At 43.7% G+C, this 12167-nt stretch overlaps 5 protein-coding genes across 8 annotated transcripts; 2 read left to right on the forward strand and 3 right to left on the reverse strand.

Moving 5' to 3' along the window:
* Positions 1–133: 133 nt before the first annotated feature.
* Positions 134–3383, reverse strand: ndufa1 (NADH:ubiquinone oxidoreductase subunit A1). 2 transcript variants are annotated; one of them, XM_053879805.1, is made up of 4 exons: positions 3262–3383; positions 1159–1275; positions 997–1086; positions 134–270 (listed from the first exon to the last, which is right to left on the reverse strand). In XM_053879805.1, the coding sequence occupies exons 2-4, from the start codon at positions 1258–1260 to the stop codon at positions 250–252; spliced, it is 213 nt and encodes a 70-aa protein (XP_053735780.1). In that variant the 5' UTR covers positions 1261–1275; positions 3262–3383; the 3' UTR covers positions 134–249. The 2 variants fall into 2 exon arrangements, with proteins under 2 accessions (XP_053735780.1, XP_053735781.1); XM_053879806.1 differs by lacking the exon at positions 3262–3383 and adding an exon at positions 3024–3183.
* upf3b (UPF3B regulator of nonsense mediated mRNA decay) lies at positions 2614–5566 on the forward strand. Its single transcript, XM_053879803.1, has 10 exons — positions 2614–2841; positions 3057–3163; positions 3231–3337; positions 3405–3503; positions 3735–3845; positions 3922–3965; positions 4030–4218; positions 4342–4490; positions 4560–4869; positions 4951–5566. Exons 1-10 carry the CDS (start codon positions 2731–2733, stop codon positions 5074–5076), a joined length of 1353 nt encoding a protein of 450 aa, XP_053735778.1. The 5' UTR covers positions 2614–2730; the 3' UTR covers positions 5077–5566.
* A 362-nt stretch (positions 5567–5928) lies between these two features.
* On the forward strand, positions 5929–8126 carry rpl39 (ribosomal protein L39). The gene is made up of 3 exons (XM_053878542.1): positions 5929–6001; positions 6287–6390; positions 7939–8126. Exons 1-3 carry the CDS (start codon positions 5999–6001, stop codon positions 7985–7987), a joined length of 156 nt encoding a protein of 51 aa, XP_053734517.1. The 5' UTR covers positions 5929–5998; the 3' UTR covers positions 7988–8126.
* sowahd (sosondowah ankyrin repeat domain family d) lies at positions 7397–9564 on the reverse strand. Its single transcript, XM_053878537.1, has 2 exons — positions 9455–9564; positions 7397–9358 (listed from the first exon to the last, which is right to left on the reverse strand). Exon 2 carries the CDS (start codon positions 9329–9331, stop codon positions 8483–8485), a length of 849 nt encoding a protein of 282 aa, XP_053734512.1. The 5' UTR covers positions 9332–9358; positions 9455–9564; the 3' UTR covers positions 7397–8482.
* A 303-nt stretch (positions 9565–9867) lies between these two features.
* On the reverse strand, positions 9868–12147 carry pttg1 (PTTG1 regulator of sister chromatid separation, securin). Of its 3 annotated transcripts, none has more exons than XM_053878539.1 (6): positions 12070–12147; positions 11131–11217; positions 10945–11060; positions 10794–10875; positions 10572–10706; positions 9868–10011 (listed from the first exon to the last, which is right to left on the reverse strand). In XM_053878539.1, the coding sequence occupies exons 2-6, from the start codon at positions 11210–11212 to the stop codon at positions 9929–9931; spliced, it is 498 nt and encodes a 165-aa protein (XP_053734514.1). In that variant the 5' UTR covers positions 11213–11217; positions 12070–12147; the 3' UTR covers positions 9868–9928. The 3 variants fall into 3 exon arrangements, with proteins under 3 accessions (XP_053734514.1, XP_053734513.1, XP_053734515.1); XM_053878538.1 differs by lacking the exon at positions 12070–12147 and adding an exon at positions 11585–11660; XM_053878540.1 differs by lacking the exon at positions 12070–12147 and adding an exon at positions 11451–11472.
* Between the last annotated feature and the right edge of the window lie 20 nt (positions 12148–12167).

Consider the following 12167-nt stretch of genomic DNA (forward strand, 5'->3'; position numbering starts at 1 on the left):
ACAGTTTTAATTCATAAGACCCCAGATTCAAAATTATTTTGTATATGTCTAGACTAGTTAACATGGATAAAGAAAGAGACCCTCTTTCTACCTGGCTCTTTCAAGTTTCACATCATGAACGAATCACTTTGAGTGGAAAACAAGACAATTTCAAACGATCACTTGGGATATTTTATTTAATTTTGTGAAATCAACTGTTATATAGAATGTTTTATTGTACAATGTAATCCTCTGGGAGGCAGCAGTTCTTCAGTGGATGTTCTCGAGACCCTGGAGGGGTAAAAGATGCAAATTAATTGTAAAATAACATTCAAAAGCAGACATTTATTGAACACTTTCATTATTCAAAAACATTTACTCAAAACGATAACTATGCGACATTTTGTAAAACTGGGTGTCTTCAGTGCCCAATGCTTGTGTTGGTCAATTTAACTTTGTAACGTTATATCTCCAAATAGTTTGCCAGAAAGTATCCCACGCTTAAAAATGAACACAATAAAGATTATAAACCCACAAAGGATCCAGGTTTAGTCCAAACTGAGAGTTGTCTTGAGCAGGATTGAGGCTGCAGCGCTGCTAACAACACATTGAGTTTCCCAATACATGTAGGAAAAGAAGTACTGGTACTGTTCCTGCCTCTCGCCCAATGACTGCTGGTCTAGACTTCACCACTCCCCGCAACCCTGAACAGGACTAAGCACTGCTTAACAGAAGATGTATGTCACAACCATTGGCACTGTGTAGACAGAATGTTATGATTTCTGGTCATGGACTGGGTCCTGACGCTTATGCAGCAAAACAACTCACAATGAAGCAATGCAAACACGTGTTCTTAAACAGAATGTCTGCGTTTCATTCCTGGACGGTGGTGGAGTTTCAGTTTGGTATCCAGATGCGTAGGACCTGCAGTTCACCTCACACCTGTCTCCATCCACTCAGATGACGAGGAGACACTCGAAGTGACAGATCCAAAATGACACATAAAAAAAAAATCACCTTTGACTCGAAGTACTTTCCGGTGCCGGACACCCTCCTGTCTCTCTCCATTAAAGCCCACTGCCATGGAATCCGAGCAATTCTTTTCTCCTGCGCACAAACTGAGCGTCAGCGGGCAGCGTACGAAAACATTAGCGTATTAGCAGTTAGCATCTCTCTCACCTTTCCACCGTTTGTGAACTTCTGAATGTGAATTGTGGCGACGCCAGGAACGACGAGACACACCGTCATGATGGCGAGGCCCGGGAGGATTTCATACCACATGGCTGCTGCGGTAGTCTGTCAGACAGAGGGCAGAGACGCTGCAGGCTGTCCGGTGACTGACCGACACAGCTTATTTTGCTAAGATGCTAACAAGATGTCGACTGTCCCCGCGACCTTCTTCTGGCGGAAGTAGATTTGCGGCGTGCTTTCAAAATTAAAGCTGATGGCCTTATCAAAATAAGTTAACTTGTGCTTTAAAATTTTTTTTTACAGATTCGGACTATATTCGTGAATGAGTGCATTATTTAATTTATCCAGAAATTTTGAAAAATGATGACTGAAAGTATTAAGACTATCACTGACATCTTTATTAGATATTTATATTTGAAAGACATCAGTTTTATATTCATGTCAATTTTATCTTTGACATGTTTCTTGAGAATCCTGATTTTAAAAAAAAGATATACACAACATAATTCTGTCCCAGCCTTTATGGATCAACTCCATAAAAAGCAAACTCACGTAACCCATGTCCCATCTGCTTATATTCACACAAAATTGCAGGAAACATCCACCTTTGTGTCTGCTCCATACAGTTTAAATACCTAATCTTTGTAGGTGAAAAAAAAGACCTGAAGTTCCTGTTGTCTCTCGCACACGAACCAAGTAAAGATTTAAAATTTCTGTCATGTCATTTTGGTTGCACATCACAGAAATCCTGCGGCAGCACTGAAAATAGACCGTCAATAGCCCCATGAATAAACTACAAAAACACTGATAGAGTATGAACTACTATCAGGCAGCTTCAGTCCACCCCATCACAATCAACCATTGGCAAAATATCCTTCAGCAAGAATAACTTCTTAAACCAATTGAAGTGATCCCATATGACTACTGCTAATGTACAGAAATTCATAGGCAAATAACAGCCAAATGTAATTCACGATTTCAATGACAACCAAAGAATGAAAAACACCCTCAAAGAAAACAGACTGTATAGAATCTGTAGATTAAATGCAGAACTGTTTGGGGTCATGGGGGAAGCATCTGAGGTAAAAAGGCCCAGACTCTCCCAAGAATACTCCTTGTTGAGTTTGCACCAATCTGCCAGTCCACCTCGAGCTCCATCGTTATTTCTCTGGGTGTCAAGTTGATTCTACAAAGCAGCTTTAACCAACAACACACATTATATGTGATACATAAATTGTAACAATAACTATATTGTCTTAAAGTATTAACAATTAACATAGAACAGAAATTAAGTCTTAAAGACAACAACTTGCATTGATCTATTCTAGTATTGTTGTATTGTATAGTATTGTATAATAATAAAGCAAATTAAAGAAACGGTGTTGGTGAAAGTGTATGACCTGCAAGTGCGCCCTCTCCTGGAGATTCGGGAGCGCTGCATCACCAACAAGCTAAAGGAAGTTGAGCGCTCATGCTAACACAGAGCTAAGTTGCTAAAAAAGTAAACATGTCTCAGGCATGACTTGTTAGCCGGACCTGACAGAAGAAAGTATCGGAACAATGAAGGAAGACAAAGAAAACACCCGGCCCAAGGAGAGAAAAGTGGAAATAAAATGCGAGGATGGAGACAAGTCGGAGAAGTCTAAAGAAAAGAAGGAGGCCATGACGAAGGTAACGCTGGGCTGCTGTGCGGTTTTGGTCGTTAATGTCCACTTTGAAACTGTTATAACGGTTTTTGAAATCTCGTGTTGGCTTTTAAGGACAACTGAAGACATGTTTTTTAAAATCTATAGAATCTTGTGCACCGGTTTGATACATGACGGGTGCTAAAGATGAATGCGGCATTTGAATACCAGTTCGGTTGACTCGCTCTTGTCTTATCTCAGATTGTGATCCGACGATTGCCCCCCAGTCTGTCCCGGGACGAGCTGGTGGAACAACTGCAGCCACTTCCAGAGTTGGACTACCTGGAGTTCTTCTCAAACGACACCAGGTTAGTGTCCGTCGTGTTGGCCTTGTCAACAATATTTCCTACTCCTGAACGTCACTTTTCTTTTCAGCCTGTATCCTCACCTGTACGCAAGGGCTTACCTTAACTTCAAAAACCAGGATGATATCGTTCTCTTCAGGGATCGATTTGATGGATACGTCTTCATTGACAGTAGAGGTAGGAGTGGTTAATAATCTGTGCTTTTTGGGTTGCAAACCTCTTATTGCTCCATGTTGGTGAACAGGACAAGAATATCCTGCCATTGTGGAATTTGCGCCCTTTCAAAAGACGGCCAAAAAAAGAAGCAAGAAGAAGGATGCAAAATGTGGAACGATTGCAGAAGGTAAAGAAGCTGACTGGCAAAACACTTATTTTAGAGATGAGTTGTAATTTCTGCCATGTCTATTACATTTCTCACATTGTTGTCAATTGTCTACTCATCATTGTGCATCTAAGGTGTGCAAGTCAAAGATTCCAGTAACTGTCCTACTGACTGTCACAGTTCAACATTTTGACACCTGCTTGCTGCATAACTAAATACATTACATGTTTCATGCTTTATCTCTTTGTCTAGATTCAGATTACAAAAGATTCCTGGATTACTATAATGGTGATGAGGAAAAAATGACTTCCACACCTGAGACTCTGCTGGAAGAGATTGAGGCAAAATCAAAGGAACTTGTTGGTACGCTCATTATCAAGTCGAAAATCTCTCCAGAAACAACAGATGGCTTAACAGTACTCTACACATTTTCTGTCAGCTAAAAAGACAACTCCTCTGCTGGATTTTCTGAAGAATAAGCAGGTAGATGCTGTAGTTGCGAAGTGTTTGTGTTCAGAAGGCAGTCATTTTTCTGGTGCTGTTTCAGAGGATCAGAGATGAAAAGAAGGAGGAGCGAAGACGAAGGGAGCTTGAACGCAAGCGTCTACGTGATGAGGAGCGACGCAAGTGGCGGGAGGAGGAGAGAAGGAAGCGCAAAGGCGTTGAGAAGACAAAAAAGCTGGAGAAACCGTTGGAAAAAGACAACGATCACGTTAAAGAGGAACCGAAAATTAAGGTCAGATGTGACCTTAATAAAAGCAATGACTGTCGTCCATCTGAACACAAAAACCTAACCTGCTGACTTCCTGCTTATAGCTCAGAGATTTTTATCTAGACTCTCTTGCGATCTTCCCTTTAGCTCCTGAAGAAGCCAGAAAGGGGTGATGATCCAGACTCGGAGAAACCAAGGGAAAAGATGAAGAAGCCAGAGAGGCCAAACAAAGAAGAGAGAGTTGCTTTTGAGAGAAGACGTCACAATGTCGAAAACAAAGATGATCGTGGGTGGAAGTGAGTCAGCTATTCATCTAATTTTTGGAGGGAAAAAATGCCTGATGTGGTCAAATGTTTCATAAACAGAGCTGAGGATGAAGGGCGGAAGGAATTCAGGGAGCGTGATGAACGTGAGCGGGAAAAGGAGAGACGTCTGAAGGAGAAGGAACGCCTGAAGCGTCAGGAGGAGAACCGCCGGAGGAAAAAGGAACACCAAGAAGGCGAGCCTGTCTTCAGGAAGCGGGATGAGGAGTTCAAAAAGGATAGAGATCGTGTCATAGAGAAGAAGAAAAGTGAGGGCGTGACTGACTTGCCTAATGTGGAGAGAGTGGAACGACCTGCCAAAGAAAACACCAAGAAAGAGGACTCCGCAAAACGGGAGCGACTTCGCAATAAAGTAAGACAGTTCTCTTGTAATAATGTGCAAGTCTGATGTTTGGCTTGACTTTTTGGCCATGGCCTTATTTTCCCAAAACAGGATCGTCCAGCAATTCCGTTGTACCAGCCAGGCGCCAGAAGCCGGAACCGCGGAGGAGCAGCTGATGCTGTGGACAAGAAGCCTGACACTGAGACAAAGAAAGTGGCTGAGGCAGATCAAGACTGAGCAGATTCTACTTGTCGAGGAGGTGAAGACCTGCAAGGCTCCAAGTGCAACACGTTGCCACACAAGCGCAGCAGCTCAGTCGAGAGGGCAGTGCCCGGTCTCCTGATTCCAGACCGCTGTGGAGACATTAAGTGCCTGAACCAGGTGGTCTCATGTGTGAGGAAAGCAAAGAACAGAAGTGACCTTATTTTAATCCTCTCTCAGATTCTAAGTGCTTTCACTCTGTTGCCTTGGCTCTTGTTAATGTTAGGTTTCCTTCCGTAAACCACGTGAAGCCAGCTCAGTAGGATTACTACAGTCTTGAGAGTTGAAGTGGGGTTTTCAGTTTTAAAAGAAATAAATCTATCAAAGATGACTATGAATTTTGTTTTTCAGGGTCCAAATGTAATTCTTTTTAGACAACACATTGTAACACATTTTTTCAGTCAGTAAGATTCTTACTGATGAGTGAACCTAAGTGAGTCCTGATTGTAAACATTGAAATTAAAGAAGTTCTGTTGAAAGAAACCTGAACTTTTTATTCATTATTTTCTCTTATGTGTCTGTAGATAAGTAGGTTTGTTTGAGTTACAGGAAACCAGTTGGTGTGACTATGACTACCAAATGATTAAACGCAGAGCAAACACACAGGTTTTACTGGGATTATAAAATAATACTAGCTATCATTTTTAGCCCCCCGTAATTTAGATTGGTCAGAAATCTGACATGTAGTTTATATGGACTTTATGGAGTTTCCACTGAATGAGAAATATTGAAAACATTCAATTATTCTGTCGTATTATTACCACTTTAACGTTCTTCAATTGGCCGATGAGTGGCGCTGTTTGAAATGTGAGCAGTCGCCGCGTTGGATAAAACCGGGAACGTCACTTCCGTCTTCCTCTTCTACTACCGCCATAGTGGGGAAAGGACGGTGGAAAAAATGGTAAATTCAAAATCTGGCAACATCCACGCATCAAGCCCCTATATACATATTGTTTTGCACTTGTAAGGATGTGTATATGTCAGTCATTTATTTTAGGTCGTTCTTTACATGGTGTGATGCGGTCATTTTGAGCATTATGAGTGGTCAACAGCGTTAGCCGGCAGCTACGTCGTAGCAATACGCATGTTGTAATGTAGTGAAATTGTATACCCGATTTCAGTGTTGTTAAAGCTCAGGCTATGTTGGACGGCTTCACTAATGGCTGTTTTGTGATTTCTTTAAAAGTCGTCCCACAAGACTTTCAGGATCAAGCGCTTCCTCGCGAAGAAGCAGAAGCAGAATCGGCCCATTCCCCAGTGGATCCGCATGAAAACCGGCAACAAGATCAGGTGAGAGACACCGAACGTGTTCACGAACGCGTGGAGCTCTTCCTCGTCCTGTCCGAGCTGGTACATGTCAGAGTTGCATCGACTTCAGAACAGGACGTGCGGTCTGCTAAGTTGCAATTTTTGACGTCATGGCTGCACACAAGTTTTCGGCAACCTGGGTACTTTTTTAAATGCATTTTTACCTGTTGATGTGTCACCTAGCGCTTAACTTTAAGAAAGTATTTGGTCGCTTTGACAGATTTCCATTTCTCCTATTGCTGTAGGCAGAATTACATTGCAGGTCATTCACTCATCTTGTGCCCTACATTCAGTTACATTTTTGCTATTAGTACTCAGTTCGTTGACAATCTTGTACTTTGAAAATGAATTGCATCTTTCTGGATTGTTGTTTTTGGATGGTCTCTTGTATGCAGTACATTACTGTGTGGCGCATTTCCCGTTTTCTGCCAATGTGCTGTGGAGCTGTCAGTGTCATACAAGTTGAGCCTCTCCCTGAAGTCTGCTCAAGATTTGGCTGCTCAGAGTCTTTCGTTCCTGCTGCTTAGCAATCCCCTTGAATTTACAATGATTCAAAATGGTGCAACTTAAATTTTATGAGTCAGAACATTTTAATCACCATCTCATGGAATAAGCGAGACTTGTGCATTACAACTGTCTTCATTGGGTCAGTTGTGCGTCATCTTTGTTGCGGGTACCGTAGGTACTTACTCCACATTAGAGATATGAACATCACTTTGTGAAAGCAGGTCTGCAATTGCAGCACTTCGTGGTTGTGAAGTGTTGTCATTAACCCTGCTGAGAGCATCACTCTGCTGAAGAGCTCTTGTCCTGCTCACTGGTGATGAAGCAGGAACTCAGACGCTGAAACACTAAACTGCATCTCTTTATTCATTCATTTTTATTTTGGTGGCAAATTCTTGGGTTGGGACGTGGTTCTGGCTTGCTTGTTTCCCCAAAAGTATGAAGTTATACAAATGTTTTGTGGAAACCACCAACAGTCGTCACTGCCAAGTAGCTTACTTGCAAGGTATCATTTGGCACCAGTTGAGACGTTTTGGCCACTTACCTGTGGTGAGTCATCGCGGACTGTCTTGTGTGAAGAAACTGAGCTTCAACTTTGTAAATAGTTCCATGTAGAGAAGACATTGAATATTATAGTCTTAGGTCATAGTGGCAGTGAAAGCATAGTCTGTTGGAAAGAATGAATGTTGGCATGATGCATTAAGAGTGGAACATTATAGCACAAAGATCTAGCATGTTTAATGCTTGTCTGTAGAAACGTGGCTGTGATAAATAAGGGTGTAATGTTTTTCAAAGTGAATTGCAAACTACTGTTCAAATTCATTAGTTGAAATGGTTTATTTTGTCACACTGATGAGTTTAAATTGCAGAAGTATGAAATTCTTAATCTTTTGAACCTGTGACTTCATCAAAATGAGGAACACTTTCTTTGAAGAATGTCCAAATTCTTGAAGTTGACACACTGAAATGTTTTTAAGCAGGCTGCATTGCCTTGTGTCTAATCAACCTTCCATTGTTCTCCATCAGGTACAACTCCAAGAGGAGACACTGGAGGAGGACCAAGCTCGGCCTGTAAGCGTGAGGGTCTCTGGATCCGACGTCCCTCCATTCCATCCTGCCTGGTTGTCCTGCTGCTGGACTGGACCTGGCCGAGGGAGCCATGTTTTGTACAGATACTTGTGCTCACGTTTGAAAATAAACGATCTGTGATCAAACCAGTATCTGCTTTCTGCTGTTGTGAGCTGGATTAGTTATTTCAAGAGTGTATATATATATTAGGCATAATGATAAATGTTAACTTGATGCTATGAATTCTGGGACAGGAGTGAGTCGCTATTTAGGAAAAAACGTGGGCACCACCCAAACTCTTGCTTGACTCACACCCATGAAAAGGTCCTTGAATACCCATCATTTGAGTGTGACTGTGGTGGGGATTCCAACTGTGGGGCAGTGCCCACATTTTCCGTTGCTGCCTCCTCTCAGTTTTATGAGTGAATTCTCAAACATTTGCCACGTCATCAAATTAAACTAATGCGGTTGGTTTTTCAACGAACTACAGGCAGGTGTGAGTTTATCTCAAAGAGTTCATGATCTTCCTCAAAGATCCAAATCTCCAGCTGCCAGCTCGTCTGGCCCGGTCAAAGGCTCCTCGATCAGCCGCAGCTTCATCTTCCGCCTCCGTGGTGCTCACCACCACCGCCGAGACGCTGCCGTTCGTGTCGCTTGCTCCAGCGGCGTGATGCGCATCGTCCCAAGTCCCCAGCAACTCCTTGATGTCCAGCGGTGCGTCCTGGCGTAAATACTGCCAGGCTCGCTTTCCGTTATGGTCCATGACGTCAACGCTTGCGCCGAAAGCTCCGACCAACACCTTGATGACCGAGTACCGGCCGTGCATGCTGGCTACATGCAGCGGGGTGAGTCCGCCGCTACCCCGGACCTCGACACTCACCGGGAGCCCCATTTCCTGCGCGTACCGCAAAACTTTGAGCAGAGTCTCATCCTGTCCCCTCTTGGCCAGCCAGTGCAGAACCGAGTACCCGCTGATGAAGTCCCTCCTGGTGATCAGCCCCGGATCTTCAGAGATGAACTGCATGATGGAGTCGTAACTGCCCTCCACTGATGCCAACATCCAGTGTTCCATCGGGTGAAGAGCCCAGTTCGTGTCCGGTTCGGAAGCACATGGACTTTGAGATGTCAACACGCTATTCAGACCGTTGTTCAAAATGGAATCTTTAAAGTGTTTTTTGCGCATGGTCGGTGTGAGCTGTGCTCGGTCGGCGGAGACCTCCAGCTGCTGCCGCGGTCTCCTCTGCGGCGGCGGCGGGGCCAGTCTGGGGGGCCGCTCCACAACGAGGTCCAGTGTTCGGCTGCTGTGGGCGTCGGCATTGCAGGCATCTGGTCCTGATCCAGTGTGATCCATTCGGGAGCCCACGCATCTGAGCTCGATCTGTACCAGGAAATGAGCACTGTAACTTCAGTAATCTCGAGTCAAAGTCAATTAAACAATAAAAAAAAAACCCGCGGTGCTGCGGCTCGAGCTCACCTGCTCAGAGTCCAAACCGGATGCTGGTGCTTATCAACTCCACCTGAATCATTAACCGTTTCCACGCACACCTAACAGTGAAGCAGTGAAACCGTCTTCCTGGCTCATCGAGAAGGGTCTGAGGCGAAGTTCACATGAGTATCCACAAGTGTGTGGGGGTTCCTCATGTGACCGCTCACAGACCCAGGAAGCGAAACTCAGAACATGGCAACAGTCCGACTGACCTGACATCTGAAAAACAAGCACTGTAAACGAGTCTCTGAAGGTTGACTGACACTCAAGAGCAAGGGAATTGCATTATTAATTTAGGCTTACAATAGTTGCAAATGTTCTACCACAAATCACCCTCTTATGTCAGTGTCAACTCACAGCTGTCTGACAGACGGCCATCAACTTCGAAGGAATGACGAGAAAATGGTTCAAAACGTCTTTATTAAAATGTAACAGTTAAAAGAAAAGAGAGCTCAGGGTTAGTTAGTCAGCAACAGGCTCTGGAGGGAGGTCAATGGTCAGCTCATCGAGGGTGAGGAGGAAGGCGTCAAGCTCAGGTTTCAAATCTGCAAAGACACATTTAATTTACAGTAAATGGTGGCACAGGCGTCACTTTAGGGGGGGTTGTCACGAGTCATTTTGCCCCTTCCACACACACGAATCCAGTAAACCATCATAACCCCAGTCATTTACCGAAGTGTAGAAAATACGGACGCTCATGAACGCACCATCAGCGACACAGACCGTAGATCAGCGAAATGAGCATCACTCGAGGGATTCATGAGAAACCATTCAGAAAAGTAAATATATTTCACTTAAAATGTAATAAGCATATGTCGACCACGCTTTTGTAGTAGTCTAATTTAAATATAAACCCATAATAATCATCCCCACCACTTGCCAAAACTCGCATTTGATGGTAGTTTTTGTCCCGCCCACCTCTCCAAACTGACGCAGATCATGTCCTTAAAAACTAGCTAACAGGGCCCTCTAGTGGAGTCTCGCCAGACTGATATTGACCGCATGACGGGTTACTCATTCGCAATGACCTGAGCTTAACTTCATGAAACAATTATCGGAATAAACAACGAATGCAGATGCAACATCTAGAGTTTGAGAACAATACCTGGAGAAGGAAGGGGAGACAGCTCAGGGATTATCAGGTCTAGCTTGTCGTCCAAAACATCGAGTGACGGTTCGAAAGTCAGATGTGGATCGCCAATGAACATCACGTCTTCAGGGACACACTGCTTCAGGTATTCTAAAGCAAAGTGGAAAAAAACCCCCACAACCACACAGACTACAAATTAGCATTATTGGGAGGTATACAAAAAAGTTAGCTCATTACCACTTGGATCGTAAGGATGGAATCCTTCAATTTCCGGATATTCATCCTTTGGGATCTGGGGAGTTGTTTTGACCTTTGTTTCCTTCAAGACAATATAAGCAACATTACTCAGAAAGAAAGAAGGCAAGAGTTGTGTCACTTCAAAACACACCTGTTGTGGCTTGATCAGCTTCTTCCCTTGCAAATGGACAGCAGGAGTTGAGGCATTGTTGCTCATCACTTGCAGAGCTTTACGCCCAGATGGATGGGGTGATTTGGTGGGCATGTCTGGACAGAAGAGGTGAAGCAAATACATCAACTGTTTAGAAGACTTCCAGGGTACCTGGGATGTTCTCACCTGAAGCCGACTGTAGACGACGCATCTTGAGAGAAGGCACACGCAGACGAGCATTTTCCTGGTGAACGTAGATGCCAGCCATTGTTTCTGGAAACGATTAAACAGATGGGTCAGAGTCAGTCATATAGAGATAGTGAAACACACAAGCTCAAACCTACAACTATTCTGCCACAAACAATTTAAAAAGAGGTACTGTGTTCATCGTTTCCCTGCACTTAACCATATAAGTCAACTGATGACTGAATTACATGCAGGTGTGCGAGTGCACAAGTGGCTGCCTTTTCATATGTATGCTGTACAGGGTGTCTCCTGCCCCTCACCTCAAGTCCGAGCAATTCCCCCACACCCCATAATACCCACTTATGAATCTCATGTGGGCTCTAGATTTTTCATTTCATGATCTGATAACTGACAGTTGAAACAACAGATTGAAAACATTTATTTCCACGCCTGCCTGCATTTGTAATTCTGCCTTGGGGCCACTTTAATACACAGGAAACAACGGACAAGCAACTGTCCATCCACTTATTCTCGTGTCTTCACGTTGTGACAGACGAAGAGACAAACATCAAAGACGACGCCATTAACTTTGACTCGTCATCTCATCTTTGAACCGTCGTCTTTTAAGGGCTTGGTTCAAAGCACACGGCGTGTTGAAAACACTTCATTTATTAACTCACATAAAACTCATTATGTTAAGGGCGCAGACGTTTAAAGAAAGCGTGAAATATAAGAGGACGTTAGCATTCCTTCATGACAAATAGAGAAAGAAGAGAAACGGCTTTTCCGGGGATAACGCCTGCTAATATAGCCTCACAGAACGCATGAAGAACAGGTTTACGAGGGCTAGATACCAAAGAAACGACAACACAGACCGCATACAGACTGATGACATAACGCCCGGTAAACTAGCAGCAACAAATATATATCTATCATTACCTGAAGAGCTCAAACACGTCTGTTTGTATGAACCGTGGTTTGTTTTGAAAATGGCCGCTGTTCGTTTTTAAAATACCTCCCCCCGTCCTATTGGTCGA

The sequence above is a fragment of the Synchiropus splendidus genome, chromosome 11 (assembly GCF_027744825.2).
Source record: "Synchiropus splendidus isolate RoL2022-P1 chromosome 11, RoL_Sspl_1.0, whole genome shotgun sequence".
In the NCBI taxonomy this organism is placed as follows: Eukaryota; Metazoa; Chordata; class Actinopteri; order Syngnathiformes; family Callionymidae; genus Synchiropus; species Synchiropus splendidus.